Here is a 24,594-nt window from a genome sequence, read left to right as displayed (position 1 = left end):
ATCCTTTGGAACCAAACCTCCCTTGCGACGTAGTAAGAGCTGGGAGTATCTGCGTCAAGGAAAAGACAAGACAAGACCAAAAAGAAAGAAAGAAACGAGAATAAGGAAAGTTGGAGAGCAGCGCTGAAACTGGAAATAGCTATGAGATGCCGGATTCGGTTGTCGGTAGGATTCGTTTATATCTCCCTCTTGGATCTGGGAGGAGAGAAGCTGACGCCACGGATTGATCACCGGGAGATCACTTGCATTCCTCCGACTGGGATAGATACCAGGCTGAAGATGGGCGTTCCGTTCGTGCACACAACGTCTGACCAACACAAAGGAAACGGCACGAGACTGTGAGAGATGACCTGGACAGTCCAGCAGCCGGAAATAGACGTGCGAGCGCTGCGCTCGCGGAGGATGGTTGAGGAGAGAGAGAGAGAGGGATTAGATTAGGGAGATATTTGGCGCTGTGCGGTGACACTGGTCCCACATACCGCCCGAATCACGGTCCCTGAAACACGTCGATGCTACCGACTCGATTTCGAGGAAGCTAGAAGCTAGTTAATTAGTTCGCAGACGATCGAGAGAGAGAGAGAGAGAGAGACTTGTCGAGCTTCGAACGTTGTGGCCGTGTCGAGTCTCCGCGCGGGTGCGGCTGTGAGGATTGCGATGCGCTCGAGTCTATCCGCAGCCAGCGCCGTGAAGTCCCATGAACTCTTTCAGGGATCTAGATAGATACTGTAGATAGAGTAGGTTGACTCCTGAGTGCTATCCACGGACCGCCGTTCTGAGGATCGAGGAAGCGCCACGATCATGATTAATTACTACTGGGGCCCACGCTCGGACTGGAGGGGCGATGGAGACGGTTCCTGGAAGCTTGGTCCAGCAGACTACGCCAACAACAAGCATACAATGGTATTATTCTTGATGATAATATGATAATAATATTCTACCATCATAATCACTCTTTTCCATCTTTCCTTTCTCGAGGCTGAGCCAGACAGACCAGCGGACTCGAAGACTCGAGCAGACTGCCTCGATGCGAGCTGCAAGGGTTAGGGGTCACGGCAGAGAAGCTGCAGCAGCGTTGGCCCGAGCCGCTTTTTTTTTTTTTTTGAATTTTGCCTTTTGCCTCTTTGATCAACTTGGTAGTATTGTATTGTATTAGTTATTATTATTATTATTGTACTCTATACTTTCTGCCCCGTCGGCACTTGTGCTCGCGCTGCGCCAAGTGTTGCAACGACACTGTACCCGGGACGAGTCGGAAGTTGGTCTCTCTCACCAAGGCCGGCTGTACGGTCTGTATTCCGTATCCGTATCGGACTCGTTCTGCTCTCGCGCGGGGGTGAGGGAACGAGCAGCAGATGGCAGAGCGCGCGCGAGAAACACGTCTCAGGCGTCTAAGGTGGAGCAGATCCCAAGGCGATGCGCTTCATCTGGGCCAGTCGGCGATGGACCAGTGATGCCCTGTCCGCCATGCTGGGAGACTGTAGGACGCGACTAGACGCAGCTAAGAACTAGTTAGACTGTTAGAGCAAGAAGCCGTTTGTCGAGTCGCGACAGGAGAGCGCCAATGCGCGACAGCCCGACTAGGCCGGGACAGCGTGTGGGCTTTTTATCTCCGGGAAAATCGGAGACGAAGCTGGGGATCTGAGATTATCTATGGTATTGTTCCGCAGAGACGATGGTGATGGGTGATATTATTGAGTGATAACTAGATGATAGATCATAGTTACAACAAGAATATTGATTAATTGATAAGGAGAGCTGGTAATGATAATATCTCGTCTGATCTCGCGGTTACTTGAAAAAGTTGGAAAATAATCAAGAGTCGCTCCTTCCCGGTGTCGTCATGGGGGGGGGAACAGGGGAAAGCGGAAGGCGCGATGCAGGGGATCGTGGAGTCGCGCCTTCCCTCTTTCTTTCCCCGCCGCACGCGACGCGCTCGCGTCTGGTAATATTACCGTCAGTCTAGTCTGGTAATTTATTTATTACGCCCACAGAACATGATCCATATTCATCCCCGTCAAGATCATTGTGCAGATAATCAACGAACCAATTGATTAATCAATCCAACCCCCCGGACTGCCGTGACAGAATCTTGCTCGAGAACATCGCAGAGACTCATTGGACATAGTCACTGCTTTCGTCGCGCTTTAGAGGATCTCCTGTCTGTCTGCACTCTGCATACTACGGTCCCGGGGGCTGCACCGTGGATCCCCCTTCTTCTTGCATTCTTGCTGCAATGCTGCCGGGCAAGAATGGATACGTTAGGATAGGATAGGCGGATGAGGCGCAGGGCTGCCCGGAGCGGTAAATATGGAGTATCCTTCCTCCCTAAAAAGCCTTCCAAACTCTGAGGAAGCCTCATATTCATAGATGCCCGACCACGAGCCAGCGGTGAACACGACGGTCCAAAAGCTGATATGGGCCAATTGCCAGACAATAACAATAATAACAAATGAGTCAGTCATTCTCAAACTGATGAGGGAATCCCGCGCGTCAGGAATCAAGTCGGCGCGTCTCTGTCCAGGGCGAGAGAGGGAAAACTGAACACACGCCAACCACAACGCCGTCTGCCATGGAGAGTGTGATATCAGGGTGGCGTCCATCAACAGAGGTCCAAACTGCACCGGGCCGACCGCCGTCCTGCACTGCGAGGCTGTGAGGCACAATTCGAAATTTTCTGAACGGACGCATGACCCTAGAGTAGAACACACCCCCCCCCGGGGCGCGTGGTTTTTTCACGATTGTCCTTCTGTAGCAGCAGCAGTACCATATGTACGGTGAAATCACATCGACCCCTGATCGAAGCCTCTGCTCTTCCGCGAACTTCTACGGAGTACCTTGCTCTGGCCTATCTCGACTGCATGGCCCACCCAAAGCAACCTGCCTGCGCCTGATATCGCAATGGCCCTTGTTGATCTTCTACTACGTGCCGAAACTGCGGCCGTAACATGGCGTATGGAGTACAATAGGCGAGAAGGCTCACGATCCACATTCCCCGCGGGAGCCGATACATCTGCTGCCGTCTTAAAGAAAAGAAGAAAAAAAAGGGAGCAAAACTCTTCCACTCGTTACCGAACTGGAATCACTCCGTTTAGGTAGTAGCATCCCAGCAAACGGGAGAGATAAGTTACCAGCAGTCACTATCTTTTCTTCAGGATATACTCCGTACTCGTAGGTAACATTATTGGATCCAAAACGACACGGGACATATCTATTTAGATTTCCTCCGAACCATGGATTGCCCTGGGACCTTCACCCGAGATTCAACCCCCGACTTCAGCGGATCCTCTCCACCGAACTTGGCCAGTGCAGTACCATAATAATAATAATAGCTGCCCACGGACCATGACAATGGCCACAATGAGGCTCGATCGCGACCAGGCGGTGGACGGATCACTTGGACTGATCTGATCGTTTTTTTTTCCCCCTTAACTGTAGACTCTTAGAGTAACTATGTTCTGCTTTTCTATACGAAGTAAAAAGTTGGCTTTCACCCTAAATTTTCCTGCTTGACCCAGTCACAACGCCCATATGCAGACCGCATCACTATATTTTTACCCAGTCAGATCGCTACCAGCCACCCAATTATTCTAACTGGCCAAAAAACACTCGCATCGCTTCAAACTCAATGACAAGCATAGCGTAAAAGAGGAGCTCATATTTTTTTTTCTTCTCGTATGTAGATTATTCTAAAAATAAAAATCGTACATCAGATGCAGAACAGGAATCAAGGTCCTCAATGAGTTCGTCTTAGGGAGGAGGTATTTGTGATAGATCGTCGCGCGGAGTTGGTGTTGGAGTTGGAGTTGGATTTCGGCTCCGGGGAGCTACTCTAGCGATCCGAGCTCTGGACGCAGTTTGATTGTATACTTCAAGATTTTAGAGATGCGTATTCACGCATAATTGATTTGTGCTCGTTCTAATTCTCTCTCTTCAGTGATGGGAGCTCATACACCGAGTTAGTTCCCTCTTCGCAATTTCCACGTTGATCCATGCGTAATGATCTCTACGATCGCTGCAAACAGAAATATATATTCCTATGTCTATATCCAGACTCGAGATTAAGATCCATGACTTCAAACATTAGACGACTCAATGAGAATGGCTACTAACAAGTCGTCAACAGGACTCTAATGCTATGCAGAATGTAACACCAACTGCATGCAGTGAAGAATAATTATGTACTGTACATACACCTCCATCAATCTACCCCGGATCCTCACCGCAACGTGGGCACGTGCTCCAGATCGGGTTGACCACAGAAAGGGGAATCGAGACCCCAGCTGGAGCTCGTTTCTTTTCAAGACGTCGTTACTCCAAATGGTGTTAATTTCGATACGGTGGGGACTTCACTTTCACCTGGCGGGATTGGCACTGAGAGAAAAGGCTGGAGCTCATGATTTTGGTGTTTGGGAGTTCCTTCTCTCACTCTTTGCCTCGTGCCTCCGCTAATAGGCCAGACAATAGGTTGTGCGAAAGGACTGGAAGAACAGTGCTATTCTGACTATCTACATCTACTTCCGATTCATGTCTTCAATATCATTTGTTTTACATCACTCGTCTCTAACCAAAGGTACCCCAGCATGCGGTAGGTTGGCGGCCATTGTCAAGATGCGTCCCCGCAGAGGGGGAATATCCGATCAAAAGGATTCTGCGACTGAGGATAACCTGGAGAGCTACTGATGCTGTTTTATCTTATCAAACTCATTCTGATGATAGACCCAAAGAGGGGTCATACTCCCACTGTTGTACACGGTGCGTGTCACCGGTGGCATCGACTGCCTATATCTGCATAGCGACGAGGGTCAGTGCCGAACCAGCTCTCTCCACGATCACAATGGTCCTCCTCCGCCGATAGACGTCGCAACATGTCACCTTTTCATTTGGTTCACGGTGCATCGAGCTCTTGTGGCGTCGCCGCCGCCTATCCTGGCGCGGGAGCACAGTCTTCCCCTCTTTTAGCTATCCAGAGCAGCGACTCCTCACCTGGCAGACCATCCCCCAAAGGACGCCTGTATGGATTACAAATGGAGACGAACGAGCCCATCCGAGGATATCTCCAACATTGGCGTTAGGTGAGCCAATCAGTCGGAGTCGACTGCCGAGTCGGTCTGGTTCCTTTGACCTCATCATCTGTCCTTCGCCTTCTCGTCTCTTCCCTCGTCCCTTCGTTCCGCGTGCGCCCAGACAGGATATCGCGTCTCTTATCCTTATTTTCTGAACTTCGAGATATTTATTTACTGTCTGCTCGTGATCATCGCCGTCGCATTCCCAACCGGATTCCCCGCGTCGCCGGCTTATCGCTCCTTATCGTCGGGACTAAACGTCATGGGTGACTACGGAGCGGCGTTCTCGCCGACCGCGACGGCGCTCCCCGATGGTGTCCCTGCGATCCCAACGGTCACGGAGGATATTTCAGTCTTGGTGACGGGCTTTGGCGTACGTGCATCATTTTTCCTTTTCGCGTTTCTAAAGGGATCGAGGCCGTGAGCTGTCGTGTTCCCAGCATCCGAAGAGATCCAAGATTGACCACGAGAGCAGCCGTTCAAGACCCACAATGTCAATTCCTCCTGGCTCGTCGCCTCGTCTCTGCCATCGACGCTGGTCCTCCCAGGGAAGCCATCTTCGGTGACTCCTGAGGGACGACCGGCTGCTCGCCAGATCTCCATCTACACCCATCCCTCTCCCATTCCGGTGTCGTATTCCGCCGTGAGATCGACTGTCCCTGCAATTGTCGAGGAGTTCGCTAGCGTTCACAATGGCAGACGCCCCGATCTGATCATCCATATCGGGCTGGCATCGACGAGGAACTACTGGTCAGTAGAGACGCTCGCGCGGCGGGATGACTACCGGATGGGAGATGTCAACGGGGAGCTGGGCTACGAGAGTGGTGAGAAGATCTGGAAGGAACAGGGACTGCCACCTGTGCTGCGACCGGGGCCAGCGACAGCGACGTCGACAGATGTTGCGCCTGCTGTCGAACCAACAGCACCGCTCGTGGCCCCGGTCTCGCGAGTCAGTCCGTATCCCGCGGATGATCACTTCCTCGAGGTGTGGAAGTCGTTCGCCCCGGCTGGCACGGATATTCGCATCTCCCACGATGCTGGACGGTACCTCTGTGAGTTCATCTTCTACACGAGCTTGGCGCAAGCTCTGCAGGAAGGTCGGGACCGAAGTGTCGTCTTCTTCCATGTCCCTAGCTGGCACGATGAGGCGAACATCAAGGTCGGAACCGAGACTGCGGTAGCCTTGATTAAAGCCCTCGTCACCTGCTGGATCGACGAGCGAAGGCAAACTTGAACTATGCAGGATCTGTCTAGGTTTCTGCAATCAGCTGGAATACAACTTGACGACGGTTACGAATCTGCGCTTCTTCCAGGGAGTATCTATCGTGAAAAAGTTTCCCAGTGAAGGGCATATATATATATCAATTTTTTTTCCCCAAGCACAGCAACGAACGGTGCTTGATTTTTTTTTTTTTATTTTCCATGGTTTCATATTCCAGAGGGCCCACAACCATATGACACCTAGCTAGCTGTTGGATAATCTGATCTTGAATATAATTTCGCGTGATCAGATTCAACCTTTAATCCACCCGCACAGTATTCTCCGTCCAGTTTTGCCTAATCAAAAACAAGGCCAAAATGTTAGAGAGATAAACAAGTATTTTATAAAGTATCATCTCCCAAGAGGACAGTGCACCGAAGTTCAACCACGCGCTATGCTATTCGAAAGAGTTCATCAACAGGACGTTATGCGAAATCGAGGAACCCGGTTTAACATACCATATCATATATCCCGTCATAAACCAACCAACGACCGAAACTTCGATCGACACATGTCCCGCAGACTGACGGAGTCACTTTGACCAGAAACCATAGCTGTCGGATTTTTTTAAATGCGAAGTGGGGGGGTATTTTTTAATTGACCGCAAAAGAAAAAAAAAAAAAGAAGAAGAAGAAGAAGTAAGACTAATAGCGAATTAACCTATAGTCAATAGAAGACGCCAAGTCGAAAGGCATCTTGAGCATATAAAGCAGACACGTCTCAAGGACCTGACTATTATATTCGACTGGCTTCCGAATGTACCGCTGGCGATAGAGCTCGAGAAACTTATTAAACTCATGCGCGCTATCGATGCTTTCCATGTAAGCGGCCACTTCTCGGGCGAGATCTCTGACGTTGCCCGGAAGGTATCCGGCGCTTATGAGAGAGATTGCTCGAACGAAGCAGGGTACAAAGACCGGCATCATAGTCATGATGTAGTTTCTATCATCGAGACTAGAATGACGGTCACTTCTCTCCAGGACTGAAAGCGCTCTAGAAAAGAACCTGTTACTGAAAAGTTTTGGGAAGGGGGGCGGGGCGTGATGACGCAGAATCGTAAATAAAAACCTACAGGATTTGATATGCATCTGGACAGTATATATCGGATTGAGCACTGTGTACCAGTCAGATATTTGATCAAGCCAAAGGGAAGGAAGGGGGGGAATAATTTTCTCATACAGACCTCGTGAGCTCTACCACGATCAAAGTCGGGACAGAAACGTTCTTTAGAAGAGTCTCCGTCAACTGTCGGACGGGAATAGAAGCAGATTCTTCACCCTCCACATGAGTGATTTTTCCATTTTCGAAATGATATTTCTTCGGGGAATCCACAGACTCTTTCCCGTATAACCTTTTTGATTCTCTGTTAGCTGATTTCTTCTTAGATATGATGTTGCGCGGGGGAAGAGGGGAGGGGGTTACTGGGCCTCAAAGCCCATCCAACCTACACGTTCCCGTGGGGATCAAAAACGACGACGCTTGCTTCAACGATCAATGTTTCTGGGAGAGATGGAGCACCGTGATTGCCATGAAGGAAGAAATATCGCATCGATCCCCGTCCGCCTGAGGTGTAGAGCATCTTCTCACCCAGTGAGCCGGACATCACTCAGTTATTAATCAAGGCGGTTTGGACTACCTTTGGCTGGACTCAAGAGGAGGGGAATGGCGGTATTTGCATTGCAGACGCCGCAAGCTGGCCCACGATCACGGATTCCGCTATTGGCTCCGCCGGCTAACTAGTGGCATTGATCTTCGTCCAGAGAAAGAGAGAGAGACAGAGAGAGATACGGAGTAGATACTAAGTAGAGAGAAAGAAAGAAAAGAAAAAGACGCTCCTGGGGAGAGTTAGTTACGCGACAAAGGAGAAGAATATGATGATGATCGAGTGGTGTGTTCAGATGGAATCAACCCCCTTTTCGATCGATGACGAGTGACAGACAACCCAGTGCTGATCGTCGAGTTTAACCAGCAACGGCAGACTCCAGTTTCGCACATATTATTATTTTTATTATTTTTATTTTTATTATTATTATTCAAACTGACTGTCTATCTAAGTGTTGTCTACCAGTAGTCGTATGTGGTTTCAGTCATATGTATGCAATGTTATTATAATTATTGAGACGCTAATACTCACTACTTAACCTCGGATATTAGTTTCCCTTTTCAACGTTGTCTTCACGATACTAATGATATCTAATAAATGATAATCGATGCAAAAAGAGAAAAAAAAAGCACGCTACGCTTCTCATCGGCAAGATGGCTATTAATATCTCCCGGCGCTCCGTGACTCATGGGCTCGTGCACCGTCGCCACATATATTAACACACGCCCTATCAGAAGATATCATCTAAAAAAAGGGACGATAGCTTAACTACCCATACCGACAAACCCAAGCTAGTTATCAAACTATTTGTTATTACTCCGAGTCGATATACCACACCATCCCGGAACCAGCACCGGCTGACGTCTGTCACTCCACAGATCACAATAAAACTTCAATTGGGAGGAGACAATTAGAGTAAAAAAGAAAAGAAGAAAAAAAAGATGGAATCCACAACGAGGGACCATCTCATCACTACTACTACTACTACCACCACTATCACATCCCTTCCAACCGCTCTAGCTGCGGCGATATTGCTTCTTCTGACACTTATCGCCCTGTCATATATCCTCCGCAACACAGATCACGACATCCGATCGACTCTCTTCCAACTGCTACACAAACCCCTGTCGACCAGCGAAGTTGTGTCGCTGCGCATCTACCCCATCAAATCATGTCGCGGTTTCGAGATCGACAGGACCACGGTGCAAATGCACGGACTCGATCTCGATCGCCAATGGATGTTCGTTGACGCGACCACCCGTGAATTCCTCACTATCCGCCAGATTCCCCAGATGACGCTCATCAACACCGGTCTTAGTCAGGATGGTGTCTTTCTCGAGCTTAGCATCACAGGCGCGGAGGAACCGCGGACGGTTCGCGTCCCTGCGCGCCCGTCGCCAGACTGGTTGGCCGCACACACGACCCTGGCACAGGTCAAGATATGGGATATCTACACCGACGGTCATCTGTACGGTCCCGAAGTGAATGATTTCTTTTCCCAATTCCTCAATCGCGCCGTCTGTCTGGTCTACAAGGGTCCCACGCCGCGAGTCCTCCGCGGTAATGGCTCGCCCAAGATCATCGGCCGCACGCAGGATACCTATTTCCCAGACGTCCTTCCACTACTAATCGGGTCAGAGGCATCGCTAGCAGAGCTCAATTCGCGCTTGACCGCCAAGGGTGCCGATCCCATCACCATCGAGCGGTTCCGGCCGAATATCATCGTCCGGGGCACAGTTCCATGGGAGGAAGACTCGTGGAAACTAGTGCGTTTCCGCGGATCTGACTCTGCGAGACCTCTCGATGTGGATGTCGTCGCCCGATGTGCCAGATGCCAGGTCCCCAACGTCAATCCGGATACGGCAGAGAAGCACAAGCACGAGCCGTGGAACACTCTGATGTCGTACCGAAGAGTCGACGAGGGGATCAAGTATAAACCGTGTTTTGGCATGTTGAGCGTGCCCCGCAACGAGGGGGAAATTTATGTCGGAATGAAGTTCGAGGTGCTGAACGAGACGAAGCAGCATCGGTATATTACAGGTTTCTAGTTTTGAGAGACTTTTGGGGAATTGATATTGAGGACGTCTGTATATTCCAGGTTTCCATAACAGTTCGGATGGAGGAATGTTGTTTCCCTCTATATATGAAAAGAGATCCAAAAGTAGTAGAGTGACTAATTCATTATATAGTATTGTTAGTTTAACTTGTCCAATAATTATGAGAAGACCTGAATTATATGGTACAATATCCCGTAACCACCTCCCCCAATCATGAGGAATTCATCTCAACGCGCCGCAAACTTCTTCTGAAAGTATTTCTCAAACGTCGTCTTGCGCACACTCGGAAACAGATGATTATGCGTCTGGCCCCTAGGTCTGAAAAAATTCCCCTGCCCCTGCTGGCCCTTGACCAGAAACCAAAAATCAACGGGAAACGGACTCCCTGACTGCAGTTCCTTGGGCGCTTGTTTCGGATCCGCAATTACACGATGCATCTCCTCGAGCGAAATGACATCTCTCTTGACCGGTTTCCCCGAATACTTCTCCAACAATCTCGCAATCTCCTCATGACTGATGAAATCACTGGGGAAGTTCAGAGTTGCATTTTCAGATTTCTCTGGCTCGAGCAGTGTCGCGACGAGATAATCAGCGAAGTCGTCGAGGTGTGTGAAATCCGCTTTGGCGTTGGGGTCGCCGATGATGTGGAACGTGTAGCTGTCGACGTTGGTTTGCGTCCAGGGACACCAGACCGGTTCGCGGTCCTGGTTGTAGAAGTCGCCGCAGCCGATTAATGTGTAGCTCATCTTTCCGGAGGTTATGGCTGCGTGGTGGAGGACTGCATCGTTGCTTTTTTCTTTTTGGTTCCACATCTGGAGGGTGTTAGTACTTATTTCGCAATATGTATATTAATATACAGTTCACGTTTTTGGGCAGGTCATCCAAGTCACCCGAAGCAGAACGCAGACAGATAGATACTAGGACAAGTATACTAAAAGTATACACTCCTATATCCAATTGGAGATTCACAGTTCATGCGACAAAAAAAAAAAAAGAACCAACTCACCGGATGCAACCACCCCGCTCCATCCCCTGGCTTCTGATAAATATGATGAAACCCATATTCACTCGGATAGAACCTCTCCACACCCGCATCGACCGCGGCATTCTGAATATCCACCTGACTCTCCAATGCCTTCCCATTCAGTGCGCTCACCACGACATCCACGCCCTTCAACGCAGCCGCCAACTCATCCTTCTTGATATTCGTGACGTCGAGTTCTCTAACTTTCAGATTCGGCGCTTGAGGCAGCTTTGAGGCCATTCCTGGTGCGACAAAGCCGATTACATTGAAAGATTGTTTGGAGCAGTGTAAGAGAGCGCGGAGGATACAGCTGCCGATTTGGCCGTTGGCTCCAAAGAGGGCGACGGTTTTGAATGCCATTGTTGCCGAGAGTTTACTTTTCTGTTTTTTTTTTTTTTTTTCTGCCCGAGAGAATCAGGGTCCAATTAATTAAATATAATTGATTAATAGGACCAACTGGATCGAAAGTTATATGCTAGAAGGGAACGTGGAAATATATCTATTTTATCAAGCGTATATATACGGTGTTACACATCATGGCGACGTCATTCCAATCGTGCCTTTAAGAAGCGACATTGTGGACGCGAAATTTGCCTTACATTATATTATTCATTTACGATGATTGATATATGGTATTGATGTTGTATGCGCGCTTTTCCTACTGGTGGTCTGATTGATCGGAGGTGGTGTGATTTATACAGGATAATCTTCTGGGTGTAATGACTGGAAAGGGTAAGGCTACGGAGCACGCGTGGCAACTGTCTAATCCTTCAGTTGCTTGCTCATCGAGACACACCAGTTGTTCCACTCGGTAAAGAAGGACGGCTGCACATGGCACTTCTTGCTGAGGAGCTGCTCTTTGCGCGTCGAGGCATACACATCGACAACACCCGAAATAGCTCCCTTGTCATGCGCCACCAGAACCTTAGCCAGGAGTAGACTGGCTTGGCTGCACGACGAAGCATGAGCAGGTGGGCCACTATAGCTGGCTTCTTTGTGGACGTCCTTTAGGAGCTCCCAGACAGCTTCCGTCGACTCTATGGCCGGGATGGCAGAGCCTTTGCAGAGCTTCGTGTACTCGCGGAGCACCGCATTGGCTTTCCCCGAGATCTGCTTGACCGTAGACTTCCGGCTGAGCTTCAACAGCGGAAGAAGCAAATCAAGGGCCAAGATACTGGAATGGCACTTCTTCACGTAGATTTCGAGTAGGTCCAGAACACGGTTCTTGAAGTTCACCATGTTCTCCTTGGCGTCCTTCTTGTCCTTCTTCTTGCTGGCAGCCTTATTGCGAGCACGGAACACCTTGACGATCTGGTCGTCCAAGGCTTCCATCTCCTCATCATTCATATCGGCGTCCGATCCCTCGGAGTCTTCGTTCAGGTCCTGATCGGCCCGGTGAGTGCCGAGAGCTTCAGCGAGTTTGGCGTCGAAAAGTGCCAACTCCTCATCATTCTCGCCTTCATCGGCAGACGCTTCAGAGCCGCTTTCTTCTTCCTCGCCGTCTTCGTCGGAGCTGTCTTCATCCTTTGCATCGACAACTTCTACGTCGCTATCCTCCTCGTCGTCATCATCCGCATCAAGCATCTCCTCATCCTCATCGTCGTCCTGCTGCTCAAACATCTCCTGCTGGCCAGCCAGGGTTTCTTTGACTTCCAGGACCTAATAGGTATTGTTAGTGTGAGTGTAAAAACAAACAAGCCGAAGGCAACGTACCGAGATGAGTGACTGGAGGCCGTCTGCAGTGACTTGGTTCGCAAAAGCGCCAAAGACTTGCTCGCTCATGCGACGGAATAATTGTGAAGGCTTAGATGCGAAGCTCAGAAGAATCTCGACAAGAGCATCAGAGGCATCAGAAGTGTTATCCTTCGATTTCTTGCCGATGAATTTGTCGTAGCAGAACTGAAGCTCCCCCAGCATAGACACAGCATCGCCATCACCGTAGTAGACTTGCAGAATAGTCATCGAATAGAGAAGCTTGAATGCCTGGATACCGGAGATTTCCTTCTCGCCGTGCTTTTCCTGTTCTACGTTAGACTATACACTTGGCGGCAAGAAACACAGGAACTTACTTTGCTGGCAAGTTTCTTGAGCGACTTGAATGCTCCATCAATGGCTTCTTGGACCGTGTCGTCCATTTCAATGATGAATTTACCGTACTCTGCTGACTTGGCAGCATCGCGAATTTTGCGAATCACAGTATACGGGAGATTGGCCGGGTCCTTGCGGGCTCCGACCAAACTATTAAGGCATGAGTTAATCCTGTTGCGGAAGAGCTCCTGCGTGGCCTGCGTCAGAGGCGGTTGAGTACTGTCGCCTTTGTCCACGAAGTAAGCAAAGCGGACAAAAATAGATAGAATAGCTTCGATCGCATCGTGGAAATCGTCCTCTTCAGTCTTGACAGATGCCCGGGATCGGACAATTGAGACTAGAAGATTGGCAAGGTTCTGACGGCTGGAAGCTGCAGCTTTGATATCCTCTGTCCCCGGCGCGGCAATTAGGCGCTCGAACAGAACAAGGATTTGCTTCAGTGACTCCGCGTCAGCTTCAGTGACGATCTTTTCCACAGTCTTGGTCTTCGTTATCTGGTCAAAGTTCACGGATCCCGTAGGTCCCATCAAGCCGTTAATCGCGGCTGCCGCAAAGTCAGGCTCCTTCGAGACACGACCTTGTATAGTCTTAGCAGCTTTAACAGCCATGCGATGGAGATACCGGTCCTCAACTGCAAGTTGATTCATGAGACATCTGATAAGGTTCTTGGTGAAGACGAGAGACGCAAAATTCTGAGGGGCTTCGTTGAGAGTCTTGATGAATAGGAGAAATCCCCAATATTTCCGTTCTTCTGATGAGGCTGCTGCGAAAAGCCCATCTATTATCTTGCGTTAGCTTGCTAGCTGTGCATTTTGTTAGACCAGTTGTACTCACTGTCGACAACTTCCACCCAGAAGTCGACGAAACTTGTGCGCGACGACTTGGATGTTTTATCCTTTGACTTTTCCTTCTTCTGCGGGGAAGCAAATATTCTGCTCAATACAGCATCCCAGGCGAAATGGAGCTTCGAGTTCCAGACTCCCGACTGTTTCGTTCCACTGCCCTCAGACTGGGCCTCGACATCAGAAGACTCTTTCATGATCTTGGCAAGGGTGCTCTTGTCACGAGAGTCAAGAGGGTCTTCGTATTTCCACACATTCTGTGGGAACTTGGCCTTGGGGAACGAGTCTTTGGCAGCCAACCAGATAGCAACGCCTTCAGGTGTCCGTGCAAGATCGTTCGCACAAAGCTGGTCGAGGATAGATTCCACGTACTTCGTGTCCAGCTTCTGAGCAGCTAGATCGAAAATACAGCGGTACATGATCCAGCCGCACTCTTCTCTGAGCCATGGCTTCTTCTTTGCCAGATCGAAGATCACGGTCAGGACTCTAGTCCAGTCCTGGAACGAGGCATTGGCGTGGAAGAGAACAGAAGATTTTATGACAGCCTCTGCTCCAAACAGACGCCCAAAGTGATGATCTCTCTCCTCCTGAAGGGAATATTAGCCCGACTTTCTGTATTTGTTGCAAAAGCCTACTTCACTTAGTACGTACCTGTCCGGAGGCGCTACCGGAAGCATCAGACTGTGACTCCCAGATATCCAATGCCTTCGAGACACTCCACTCAGAGGCCAATTTCTGCGATGGAGAGAAAATCTGGGACAGAATCTCTGTTAAGGCGATGGAAAAGCCGACTCTGGCAGCCTTTCGGCTACTGCACAATCCGCGGAAAAGTCTCTGCAGTGCTTTTTGGATCTGATCATCTGTCGGGCTGTTCTCTGGCAAAAACCGGGAGACCAGCTCCTGTGCTGCCTTCAATCGGATCTCATCTTTCTCGTTAGCTAGGTCTTCATAAATTTCGACCAGCTTGACATCAACATTAAAAGCTTCGCGCCGCCGTTTCTTCAACCTAGCGTGATTCTGCGCCATTCTGATTCGAAGCGTAAAAAAGCGCACACCAAGTAACTTATTCAAACAAATAAATATTATTTTAGATCTCTGCGAAGTTCTTCGTGTCAGATGTTTGATAATCTTCAGTCGCGCTCGACTATTTTCGAGCAACAGAAAATTTGGGAGCTATCTGACCGAAACAGGTTAGCGTTGTAGGATAATGCCAAGAAACCCCGTGATAGCTCAGTGAACGTGGACTTACTATTTTGGTGATCTACTAAGCCTCTTCGGGTAATTGAGCCCCGGGTCCACGGGTCAACGTGCACAGACCAACCCTATGCCCTGAGTTCCCAAATAGGCTGTCTTGCTCGTGCATAAAATAAGTCGGTCGTTCTGACTTACTCTAATTCTCCTAATCAACTACTCTAGTCATCCGTCTTCTCTCCTCCTCAAGTACATATCTCTGCTCATCAAGCCAAGAATATAGCAGAATGAATTGAACAAGCTTCGACATACACATGTACTTCGCTGGAGCTAGCCAGTTTAATAATCTCCCGAAATGACAAGTCTGCAACTTCATCTCATCCTCGGAATCACCAGTGATTATTCCTCGTTTCATAACCACTGGACCTCGGTCTAACTCCGTTTGTTGCTTTATTAATATCGTTGTCATGGCTTCTATCTTACCTCGTTCCTCTACTACTCCAGAGCTTAGCTCATCCCAGGTCCTAATCTCAGATAGCCATTACGACCCTACCTATGGACTTTTACCCAGTCATCATTTCCAGAACCATAGAAGGTTCACACGCTTTCTGGAAGACTCGTTCAAGAATTTTGAAAGAGACAATAACCAACAATATGTCATGGTAGGAGGCGTGACTGAAAAAATTATCGACTGGCTCGATGCAAACCATCGGCGACTTCCTCCAATGCGATTGTGCTATGATGATCCCACGGGAAAACTCATCATCAAGTTTGTTTCACGGCGCCATGAGAGACTCCACACGCAACTTATGTTTATCATCTGTGAGCAGTTGCGAAACATGGGACTCGAATTTAATGAGTTTGTGGTCGAAGGCGCTGGTCGTCAACAGGGCAATAATTCGCGTCAAAAAGAACCAGACAATAGTTTCTGTCCTACCAACACGCGTCCGAATAAAGATGACTGCTCGACACTTGTTATTGAGGCTGGCCTCAGTGAAGGCCTCAATAAGTTGCGTAATGATGCGCATTTCTGGCTAACTCAGACTAATGAGCGCATTAAGATTGTCATACTCATACATGGCTCTATTGATCGCAAAATAATCACCATCGAAAGATGGCAAAACGTTTCTCATCCACGGCCACAGCGGACAAGATCAGCAAATCCAGCCAAAAGACCCACCAGAATACAGCAATTGACGATTATGAAACCAAACGATAGTCCGCCAATTGTTACCAATGCTCCACTGATACTTCCGCTGAGTGAGATTTTTGATACCAAACCTCCTAGAATCATGCAAGATGAAATCTCACTTCCGGACTCGGTCCTCGAGCAATATGCCGGGGCCTTCTTTTTGACCCTGCCATAATATTTTTCTCTGTACTGACTACCACAAGAAAGTGGTCGTAGACAGAAAACAAGTGGAATTCGTCGGGCACACTTTGATATGCTGCAGGGATAGAGAGCAACGGTATATCGTCCATATGCAATGGGCGCTGAGTTCCCCATGCGTTGCGGAACGTGGTTAGAGACATAATGTTTATGGAGTCTTCCGCCAAAGTGCTTTCCAACTTGATGAACGCCGTAGGATTTCATGATGATAACGCATTTATTATGCCTGCCTTTTATTCTAGTATGGCTACTAGGCAGCTATCTACCACCTATCGCCCCCTAATGGTCCTATAGCTAGTTACCTTATAGAATAGAACCTTGGCTTTTCCCACCCTTACTTTGCCAATAAATAGTAGCATGTCTCTAGGCTATCAAGGACCTTATTATCGTCAGGATCTATCCTGAGAACCATCGTAGGCTACACTACTTGCTTATCATCTTTCTAATATGAGAGTATCCGGATCCGCGCAACTCTCTTTAGGCTAAGATAAGGTAAAGAATCTGCTCACTTAGTGACTGTCTTGTACAAGGACAATGAGTTAGTCGAAAACGATCTATTCCGATCGTAGTTTTCTATTTTCTTCCGCCCAGCACCTTTTCAATCTCTTCACATACTGCATTTGTTACTTCCAGCGTGGTACTCTTCCCACCCAAGTCTTGTGTCACAATGCCCTTTTCACAGACAGACTCGACGCAGTCCAAGAGTTGTCTCGCAGCTTCCTTTTCTCCAAGCCAAGCTAGCATCTCAGATGCCGTCCAGAACGTAGCCACGGGGTTTGCTTTCTCTTGTCAGTTCTATGCTGCACCATCAATTTCTGTTTCACTCACCTATTCCCTTTCCTGTAATGTCAAAAGCCGATCCATGTATTGGCTCGAACATGGACGGGTTCTCCCTCGTAGGGTCGAGATTGCTAGTGGGTGCTATTCCAATGGATCCTGCCAGTGCGGCAGCAAGATCGGAGAGGATATCGGCGTGCTTTGCACAGTCAGAATTTAATGCATCTTTCCATAATATGGAACATAACTCGGAGTTGTACTTACTAGATTCGTAGCAACGATAGTATCCAGACTCTCTGGCTTAAGGACCATCCTCGTAGTCATTGCATCCACAAGCATCTTGTCGCAGTGAACGTCTGGGAACTTGGCCGCTACCTGCGCTGCCACCTCGTCCCACATCACCAGACCATTGCGCTGGGCATTACTCTTCGTCACAACTGTGATATGCTTCTTTGGTCGACTGCGGGCCGTCTCGAATGCAAAATTCATTAGACGTTCAACAGCATGTCGAGTGAATATAGAAACCTCCGTCGAAACTTCCCATGGCTTCCCAACATGGCTTCGGCCACCCTGGCCTGCATACTCTCCTTCTGAATTCTCACGGATGATGACCCAGTCAAGATCGCCAACATTACATTTTCGAAGAGGTGACTCTGTGCCTTTGAATACTTTCGTGGGTCGGACATTTGCATATTGCTGAAATGGCTGGCAAATGGCCAGTCGCAAGCCCCACAGGGAGATATGATCCGGGACATCTGCAATGATGGTCAGCATGGTTATTAGCTGGAGGGACAAGAATCGCTCTACCTGGTGCGCCTACAGCCCCGAAGAGGATCGCGTCGAACTTCTTGAGAGTTTCAAGGCCTCCCTCCGGAATATACCTCCCATGTTTCTTGTAATAATCACTGCTCCAGTCAAAATGCTCGAATGTGATATCGAAGGTGCCAAGAGTGTCTGCTAGCTTCTGCAAGACGGTGATTCCGGCAGAGATCACTTCCGGACCTATCCCATCTGCTGGGATCGAAGCGATCTTGTATGAAGATCGAGAGTCAACCTTGCCTGGAGACATGATACCGGCCAATGAAGTTTTCACACGGCAACGTGTTACATAGATATTGTGATTAGTTTTAAGACGAGATCTTTAACTTATCTGATCGAATTTATATTAGATTTAGTCTACACCAAAGAATATGTAGGATTCAGCCCACGGCTGCAAGATCTCCCATCGGTTGAGCACCGGACGAAGCGGGGAGCATCGGAGCAACAGCGAAAGTGTTACCCCGCATAAACTTTCAAGCGAGTTTCCCCCAGACGGTCCAAAATAAATAGGCCTTTCTTTTAGCCATTCTTGGCTTCTACAGTCCATGTTAACCATGCTGTGGGAGCAATGCATATTAATTACAGCAGCGACCTTGGCGTGCATTATTTGCATGTCCTGTCTCATTGTATGGTTTACGTGAGGACAGTCGGGATATCCGAGACATTCCACGCAGTCATCCAGAGACTTTAATGTTTGAGATGTTAGAAAATGGAGAATATGAAGCACGGAAATTCCGAAGGCTGTATCGCGGAGAATTGTGTCCAGTTGGCTATATTACCCCTGTCATGAGGGTCCTGAAATCTATACTGGCACCCGGGCTAATTTCTGTGGCTGTCTTTTTACATGGTATATCGTTTACATCGAGGTGTAAGGATCATTTAAGGAACCAATCTTTACTTTGGAACTATAGTAGACGGAATCGTTTGTGTCTGGATATATTGTTACCATCATTCATTTGATTTACTATAGGTGCAATCATGGTAAGTTGTTGTCCTTGACTATTCATGAAAGTCCCAGCCACTAAAGCTACTTCTGCACGTTTAGTCCACTGAGGACAGGAAACTACAAATCTTAGTGGTAGGTGCTGGACTTGGTGGTTTGTCTGCTGCCTGCTCATGTGCAATGGCCGGGCATTCAGTACATGTGGTTGAATCTGCGAAAGAGCTTGTCGAGGTGAGTTGCCTTCCTCGAAACCCAAGTACTTCACTTTTGTTGAATGCTGAATTTCAGAAAGGTTGGCGCTGGACTGCAAATTACACCTAATGCATCTCGTCTTCTAAAGCATTGGGAAGTTTTTGAGTCGCTCTGGGAGACTGGTGCGGAACCAACAGCATTGACCGTACACCGGTATTCTGGCGAAAAGCTGGCAGAGGATCGCCCTTTTGACCAACATACCCGAGCAAAGTATGGAGCTTCATTCATTGACTTCCACCGCTGTGATGTGCAACAAGCTCTATACGGCCGATCCGTTGAGCTAGGTGTGACCTTCTCCTTCGGCCAGCGCGTGGAGTCTATTGATTTCTCGGGCCCGACTGTCCAGGCAGACACAGGAGCTACATTCTCCGGTGATCTCATCGTCGCAGCTGATGGCTTATGGTCTCGATGTCGCGAATCCTTCCTCGGAGGCAAGGATGAGCCCTTGCCAACCGGGGACTTAGCATACCGTATCGTCCTCACAACGGACCAAATCAAAGACTCCAAACTGAGAGCCTGGGTCGAGAATTCCGAAGTGCACTTCTGGATTGGGCCTGGAGCTCACGTCGTAGGTTATTCCTTGAGGGCTGGCAAGATGTACAACATCGTACTTCTCGTTCCGGACGATCTGCCAACGGGCGTCGCCAGACAGCCCGGCTCTGTTGATCAGATGCGTAAGCTTTTCGATGGATGGGATCCCATGTAAGTGATCCATGACGAAGATCCTCTATTATATCTCATAAAAACAGTTTTGCTAACATATACTGCAAGCCTGAATGAGTTCTTGGGCTGTGTTGACAAGGTTGACAAGTGGAAGCTGATGCATCGTAAGAGGCTCACTGCTCTGGTTTTGTCGCGATTATTCCTCTTTATGGGTTCTAACTGTACATGCATAGGTGCCGAAATGACCGACTGGGTAAATGATGCCTCAAACCTGGTTTTCCTGTGAGTAGGGGAAAAGTCTCGGGGCTAGAGTGAACAGATGCCGTACTGACGCTATGTAGCGGCGACTCTTGCCACCCGATGCTACCATATCTTGCTCAAGGAGCCAATTCTTCCATGGAAGATGGAGCTGTGCTTGGGTCGCTCCTCAGGCATTTAAAGAGGAAGTCTGATCTGCCAGGTGTCCTTCGACTGTATCAGAGTCTTCGCAAGTCGAGAGGTGAAGCAATTGCACGCGAAACGTTTAAACAGGTATCCCACTTTACACGTCTCGATATTGGCTTTTGTTTCCCCGGATTTCCTAAATTCAAGATCCATCTCACAGAGACATGATTTCCACCTTCCCGACGGAGAAAAACAACGTAAACGGGACGAGATATTCCTTTCGCAGCTCGGAAAGGAACTCAAAGGGGCCTTCCCAAGCAGATGGTATGTATCAACTCTTTACTGTAGTATTTGTCTTATTATACTTACCTGCATTGCAGGACCTGCCCTGAAGTTCAGCCTTGGATCTACGGGTATGACGCGATCAAAGAAGTGGAAAATGCTGTAGCTCGTAGTCCAGAGTTGTTCTCGGATGGCACATCTTCCCCTACATCAGTGCTATGATAACAGTACTTTTCTCTGACACGACTGATGTTTACTAGTGCGAGCGGATTATGGTACATGCCTTGTGGCGATTTGTTGCCTTCTGCAGTGTGTTGTGGATTGTCGGACTAGAAGCAGTCTCCACAGATATTATATATAATTAGAATTCAGAAAGGGTAGGTTTCCTAAGATAGGTACTTACTTAATCTGCCAAGCATCTCATCTAACAACATCCCTCTTTCTGCACCTAGAATTTATGCAGTTCTACTAATGACGCGCGGCAACAAATCCCTTCCCTAACTACTTAACTACTTACTTATCCTTGCAAGCCCCACGTGCACCTGTTGATCATGTGAAACAAGCCGGCACTTCCACGTCGCGCTCCCGGATAAGAGGAAACATCGGAGTGAGAATGCTGCTCCGGTTTCTACAGAAGTCCTGACCTGGCGCGTCTGCTCTTGCTGCACTATTAATATGGAGCATCGATCAAGTCCAGGACCTGCGGTTCGCACAGCATCAAATGAAGCCGTTCGCAAAAGACCGAAGCAGCAACGAGCCGCCCAAGCATGCGAAAGGTGTCGATTCAAAAAGTACAAATGCGACGAGCAATACCCGTGCTCACGATGTAGAAGTAAGGAACCTCATATATGCCATTGGGATGAAAGTGTAGTCCTTGCGACCTGACCTGCGTCACTGCAGAAAGCAAACGAGAATGTGTCTACGCAGGCGACTACCACCAGAGGGAGAGCAGCAGATCTGCAAGGTATTTGTCCTGAACCCTTTCCCCATCCAAGAAGATATCCAGGACCATATGCAGAAGTTACAATGTCAAAAATGATCTTCTAACGTATATACGGCAGCTACATTCGCGAACTAGAGGATAAAGTCGCTGCGTTGACGTCTCAGCTCCAGATAATCCAATCCCAGCGTGATCATCCATCCGACGGAGTGCCTACTTCTATGGAAACGGCCTCGGACCCTGATATCAATGCGATTCTGACACCTCGATCCAGCGAACGGAGAGCAGCGTACGCGTCGTCTCCATCTCCCGTGTTCAATGATGTAACGTCTGAGAGCCTTGATGAAGAGATCAGCGGCGTCAATGAGCATACGAACAGCATCGAGTTCTATGGGAATAGTTCTTCTGCTGCTTTCCTTGGCTATTTGCAGAATGCATGTCGACCACAGCTAAAGGAGTACCTGCACCATGGCAGAGCGGCTGATTCTCCCTCCTCCCTCATATCGACGCTGCACAACCCCGGATTCTCACTACGGAAGCAGACGCTGCTTCCGAGGCATCAGAACTTCTACTTCGAGCAGGCTCACGTGTTTATGGAAGGCTACTTTGAGAATCTCAATCTCTTACACCCCCTGATAGACAAGGAAGATTTCTCTGCTCGCGTCCACGACCTCTGGTTTGGCCGCGATCGAACGCCGGAGCCGAGCTTCCTTGCGCTCTATCTCAGTCTACTCTCACTTGGCGCCCTCACGAGGGTATGGGATGAATCCCAACTGTCTGGGATGACGCGATTCGAATGGAGTCGGAAACTGTTCTCAGAGGCACAAATGTGTCTGAAGGAGCTCGGCTTTTCTAATGATTTAGAAACGGTACAGTGTTTATATCTGATGGTCAGTTCGGTTGCTTCGTTGGTGATTTCTTTTCGTCAACTAACTTCGTCGCAGTCTAAAATATGCCAAAACGAGCTAAATCCAAACCGTATGCGCAGCTGGGCCAGTATTGTCCCGAGTGGCTTGCTGACATCCCACAGTTGCCTATATGTATTTGGGCCTCGCGATCCGGACTTGCTTATCTGCCGGATTCAATCGAGAGACCAGAGATCCTAAAAGCCAGCGTTCACAATCCATTTCAAAGATGTGGTGGTGAGTAATAAACATACTCCATGACCATGATATGCTTGATGTGTAAATGCTAACTTTCTGAACTTAAGGGGCCTCTACTCTCTGGAAATGTTAGCCAGTCCTGAAAAAGAAAAGCCCCCTCTTCGAGCTAATGGCTGATCTGTAATACAAGAGAAATGAGCTTCGCTCTCGGACGTCCAGACACTCTCGGGATGGACGAATACCACAACCGCATCCTACCTGAACGAGACGATTCTGAATACGCCATTGTGACCTGGATGGTTGACTTTGCCCGGATAATCCGCAGGGTCTCTGTCAAAGTCTACCACTCGAAGGCACCTCTGCAGGACAAGCTGCAGCTCTCCTCGAAGATAGAGCGACAGCTGGATGCATGGCTCTCCGGTCTTCCTCATAAAATAAGACCGGATGTGCTCGCGGAGAGGCAATCTTTTACCTCTCTGAAAGATCCAAAGTGGGCACGCAGGCAGCGGCTGGTTTTATGTGTGCGTAAGTAGACCTGGGGCCTGGATAATACTCATTCATGATCAATACTGAGTGTAATCATAGGTTATCACAATGTGAAGATGCTTTTATTTCGACCTTTCCTCGCACACGCCGCTCGGAACCCGGAGCATACGTCTGCTGAGCTCGAGGCTGCCGTATCTAAATGCCTTAGTTCAGCAGAAAAGACAATTGACATTATCCACGACACATACACGATGCATACATTTTTCCGTTGTTGGTGAGTTACACTGTCGCCAAACTGCATGATTCATGACTGAACAATACGGGACATAGGTGGTACAACGTGACTTATGTCATGTTCGCAACTGCCATTATCCTCCTGCGCATTACTACGATAGGCTCCTCTACAGAGACGGATCGTTTGGTAGGACATGTCCACAAGGCCGTGGAGATTCTAGCAGCAATGGATGAGTCCATCGTTGCGAGAAGATCGATCGAAATTATTAACCATCATCTCCGAGAGATCCGTGCCTCGGCAGCCGATTCTGTTGGCAACACCCATATCCATGACCAATCATATACCACAGTTCCTCAAACCGATCCTATCGAGATGCTATTACCTGTAAGTCTGCTATACGAACACGGACTATGCCCACTGCGATCTAATGCATATAACCTAGGAACTGCGTTACGGACTTGGACTTCCCGACTACACATTCGAAGCGATGGCCGGGCTCTTCGACAACTTGAGCGACTTTCCGATCATGAACGAACAGGGCATATAAGAGACAAGGCATTGCTTATACACCGAGTCGCTCCAGGTAGCGGCGGCAAAATACAACTATGCCGAAATTTTCTCTTGCTAGGCACTAATCGAATCCTGGGCGGCTAAAGTAATATTATTAAGGTCGAGAGCAGCAACCTCGGGTGTGATAGCTCGAATTTCTTGAGCTTTTATATCGAACATCACAAACTTTTCAGTGTCCCCTATTCTGTAGCCTGCCATGTATCGTGAAAATAGAGTCATCGAGTCTTCAAGTTCTGTGTGTGTCTTGAAGTTGTACAGTTCAGACTTCTTGATAGAAATCCCATTATCCGTCACGTGGGCCTGTAAGACCCTCCCCTGGAATGAGTTCATAAAGGAGAATATCATAACCTAACTAATAGTTCCCATGGATTAGTTGAACTGATGATTCAAGAATTAGAGATAACGACGTCCAGAGAAGCAAAGACACACACACACACTCACAGGAGTAATACAATGAGCATCAAGAGACTTGTGTTCCAGTTGTGTGGTTATTGTCATCAAGATTGTTAAAACCTCGGCGCGCGAAATCTTGTCGTTCCCGTCAAAATAGTGTTGGATCAAGACGATTACATGGGGTTGGCGTTCACGATCTGAGCCTAATGCAGCGTATCCATGGTCAAC

At 48.5% G+C, this 24,594-nt stretch overlaps 10 protein-coding genes across 10 annotated transcripts; 5 read left to right on the top strand and 5 right to left on the bottom strand.

Moving 5' to 3' along the window:
- Positions 1-1,932: 1,932 nt before the first annotated feature.
- C8Q69DRAFT_482297 (hypothetical protein) lies at positions 1,933-3,134 on the bottom strand. The gene is made up of 2 exons (XM_028631647.1): positions 2,737-3,134; positions 1,933-2,692 (listed from the first exon to the last, which is right to left on the bottom strand). Exons 1-2 carry the CDS (start codon positions 2,765-2,767, stop codon positions 2,259-2,261), a joined length of 465 nt encoding a protein of 154 aa, XP_028481195.1. The 5' UTR covers positions 2,768-3,134; the 3' UTR covers positions 1,933-2,258.
- Positions 3,135-5,325: 2,191 nt separating this feature from the next.
- Positions 5,326-6,312, top strand: C8Q69DRAFT_515951 (putative pyroglutamyl peptidase type I; the record flags this gene model as incomplete). The annotated part of the gene is made up of 2 exons (XM_028633377.1): positions 5,326-5,436; positions 5,539-6,312. 2 exons carry the CDS (start codon positions 5,326-5,328, stop codon positions 6,295-6,297), a joined length of 870 nt encoding a protein of 289 aa, XP_028481194.1. The 3' UTR covers positions 6,298-6,312.
- A 656-nt stretch (positions 6,313-6,968) lies between these two features.
- Positions 6,969-7,927, bottom strand: C8Q69DRAFT_448423 (hypothetical protein; the record flags this gene model as incomplete). The annotated part of the gene is made up of 4 exons (XM_028629286.1): positions 6,969-7,329; positions 7,397-7,438; positions 7,508-7,687; positions 7,773-7,927. 4 exons carry the CDS (start codon positions 7,925-7,927, stop codon positions 6,969-6,971), a joined length of 738 nt encoding a protein of 245 aa, XP_028481193.1.
- A 631-nt stretch (positions 7,928-8,558) lies between these two features.
- C8Q69DRAFT_482283 (hypothetical protein) lies at positions 8,559-10,103 on the top strand. The gene has a single exon (XM_028631646.1). It carries the CDS (start codon positions 8,869-8,871, stop codon positions 9,973-9,975), a length of 1,107 nt encoding a protein of 368 aa, XP_028481192.1. The 5' UTR covers positions 8,559-8,868; the 3' UTR covers positions 9,976-10,103.
- On the bottom strand, positions 10,094-11,619 carry C8Q69DRAFT_126840 (hypothetical protein). Its single transcript, XM_028625264.1, has 2 exons — positions 10,991-11,619; positions 10,094-10,796 (listed from the first exon to the last, which is right to left on the bottom strand). Exons 1-2 carry the CDS (start codon positions 11,366-11,368, stop codon positions 10,212-10,214), a joined length of 963 nt encoding a protein of 320 aa, XP_028481191.1. The 5' UTR covers positions 11,369-11,619; the 3' UTR covers positions 10,094-10,211.
- Positions 11,620-11,770: 151 nt separating this feature from the next.
- Positions 11,771-15,091, bottom strand: C8Q69DRAFT_439107 (DNA polymerase phi-domain-containing protein; the record flags this gene model as incomplete). The annotated part of the gene is made up of 5 exons (XM_028628598.1): positions 14,590-15,091; positions 13,931-14,525; positions 13,078-13,874; positions 12,722-13,027; positions 11,771-12,667 (listed from the first exon to the last, which is right to left on the bottom strand). Exons 1-5 carry the CDS (start codon positions 14,962-14,964, stop codon positions 11,771-11,773), a joined length of 2,970 nt encoding a protein of 989 aa, XP_028481190.1. The 5' UTR covers positions 14,965-15,091.
- A 231-nt stretch (positions 15,092-15,322) lies between these two features.
- Positions 15,323-16,849, top strand: C8Q69DRAFT_482277 (hypothetical protein). The gene has a single exon (XM_028631645.1). The coding sequence runs from the start codon at positions 15,597-15,599 to the stop codon at positions 16,494-16,496; it is 900 nt and encodes a 299-aa protein (XP_028481189.1). The 5' UTR covers positions 15,323-15,596; the 3' UTR covers positions 16,497-16,849.
- A 48-nt stretch (positions 16,850-16,897) lies between these two features.
- Positions 16,898-18,668, bottom strand: C8Q69DRAFT_482275 (hypothetical protein). Its single transcript, XM_028631644.1, has 4 exons — positions 18,104-18,668; positions 17,561-18,051; positions 17,348-17,495; positions 16,898-17,298 (listed from the first exon to the last, which is right to left on the bottom strand). Exons 1-4 carry the CDS (start codon positions 18,363-18,365, stop codon positions 17,093-17,095), a joined length of 1,107 nt encoding a protein of 368 aa, XP_028481188.1. The 5' UTR covers positions 18,366-18,668; the 3' UTR covers positions 16,898-17,092.
- C8Q69DRAFT_482269 (FAD binding domain protein) lies at positions 18,663-20,979 on the top strand. Its single transcript, XM_028631643.1, has 8 exons — positions 18,663-19,096; positions 19,161-19,289; positions 19,351-20,012; positions 20,082-20,137; positions 20,207-20,255; positions 20,315-20,504; positions 20,578-20,681; positions 20,738-20,979. Exons 1-8 carry the CDS (start codon positions 19,094-19,096, stop codon positions 20,859-20,861), a joined length of 1,317 nt encoding a protein of 438 aa, XP_028481187.1. The 5' UTR covers positions 18,663-19,093; the 3' UTR covers positions 20,862-20,979.
- A 120-nt stretch (positions 20,980-21,099) lies between these two features.
- Positions 21,100-24,437, top strand: C8Q69DRAFT_482250 (C6 transcription factor). Its single transcript, XM_028631642.1, has 11 exons — positions 21,100-21,471; positions 21,540-21,603; positions 21,701-22,469; positions 22,524-22,557; positions 22,610-22,721; positions 22,790-22,810; positions 22,873-23,207; positions 23,268-23,442; positions 23,499-23,787; positions 23,846-24,275; positions 24,333-24,437. Exons 1-10 carry the CDS (start codon positions 21,315-21,317, stop codon positions 23,948-23,950), a joined length of 2,061 nt encoding a protein of 686 aa, XP_028481186.1. The 5' UTR covers positions 21,100-21,314; the 3' UTR covers positions 23,951-24,275; positions 24,333-24,437.
- Positions 24,438-24,594: the final 157 nt, after the last annotated feature.

This window comes from Paecilomyces variotii, assembly GCF_004022145.1.
Source record: "Paecilomyces variotii strain CBS 101075 chromosome Unknown C8Q69scaffold_19, whole genome shotgun sequence".
NCBI lineage: Eukaryota > Fungi > Ascomycota > Eurotiomycetes > Eurotiales > Thermoascaceae > Paecilomyces > Paecilomyces variotii.
This window is presented reverse-complemented; position numbering and strand designations above follow the sequence as displayed.

What these genes read in the sequence shown, in the direction of transcription:
- C8Q69DRAFT_482269 (XM_028631643.1), top strand. An exon ending in CTGCGAAAGAGCTTGTCGAG is followed by an intron (nt 19,290 to 19,350) that starts GTGAGTTGCCTT and finishes AATTTCAGAAAG; the next exon opens with GTTGGCGCTGGACTGCAAAT. An exon ending in GGGGCCTTCCCAAGCAGATG is followed by an intron (nt 20,682 to 20,737) that starts GTATGTATCAAC and finishes CCTGCATTGCAG; the next exon opens with GACCTGCCCTGAAGTTCAGC.
- C8Q69DRAFT_482297 (XM_028631647.1), bottom strand. Translation starts at nt 2,767, where the DNA reads ATGGTACTGCTGCTGCTACAGAAGGACAATC. An exon ending in GCTGCTACAGAAGGACAATC is followed by an intron (nt 2,693 to 2,736) that starts GTGAAAAAACCA and finishes GTTCTACTCTAG; the next exon opens with GGTCATGCGTCCGTTCAGAA.
- C8Q69DRAFT_482275 (XM_028631644.1), bottom strand. Translation starts at nt 18,365, where the DNA reads ATGTCTCCAGGCAAGGTTGACTCTCGATCTTCATACAAGATCGCTTCG. An exon ending in CGGGGCTGTAGGCGCACCAG is followed by an intron (nt 18,052 to 18,103) that starts GTAGAGCGATTC and finishes CCATCATTGCAG; the next exon opens with ATGTCCCGGATCATATCTCC. An exon ending in CTATCGTTGCTACGAATCTA is followed by an intron (nt 17,496 to 17,560) that starts GTAAGTACAACT and finishes GACTGTGCAAAG; the next exon opens with CACGCCGATATCCTCTCCGA.
- C8Q69DRAFT_126840 (XM_028625264.1), bottom strand. Translation starts at nt 11,368, where the DNA reads ATGGCATTCAAAACCGTCGCCCTCTTTGGAGCCAACGGCCAAATCGGC. An exon ending in GAGCGGGGTGGTTGCATCCG is followed by an intron (nt 10,797 to 10,990) that starts GTGAGTTGGTTC and finishes AACACCCTCCAG; the next exon opens with ATGTGGAACCAAAAAGAAAA.
- C8Q69DRAFT_482250 (XM_028631642.1), top strand. Translation starts at nt 21,315, where the DNA reads ATGGAGCATCGATCAAGTCCAGGACCTGCGGTTCGCACAGCATCAAAT. An exon ending in CATACATTTTTCCGTTGTTG is followed by an intron (nt 23,443 to 23,498) that starts GTGAGTTACACT and finishes TACGGGACATAG; the next exon opens with GTGGTACAACGTGACTTATG. An exon ending in CTATCGAGATGCTATTACCT is followed by an intron (nt 23,788 to 23,845) that starts GTAAGTCTGCTA and finishes CATATAACCTAG; the next exon opens with GAACTGCGTTACGGACTTGG.
- C8Q69DRAFT_482277 (XM_028631645.1), top strand. Translation starts at nt 15,597, where the DNA reads ATGGCTTCTATCTTACCTCGTTCCTCTACTACTCCAGAGCTTAGCTCA.
- C8Q69DRAFT_482283 (XM_028631646.1), top strand. Translation starts at nt 8,869, where the DNA reads ATGGAATCCACAACGAGGGACCATCTCATCACTACTACTACTACTACC.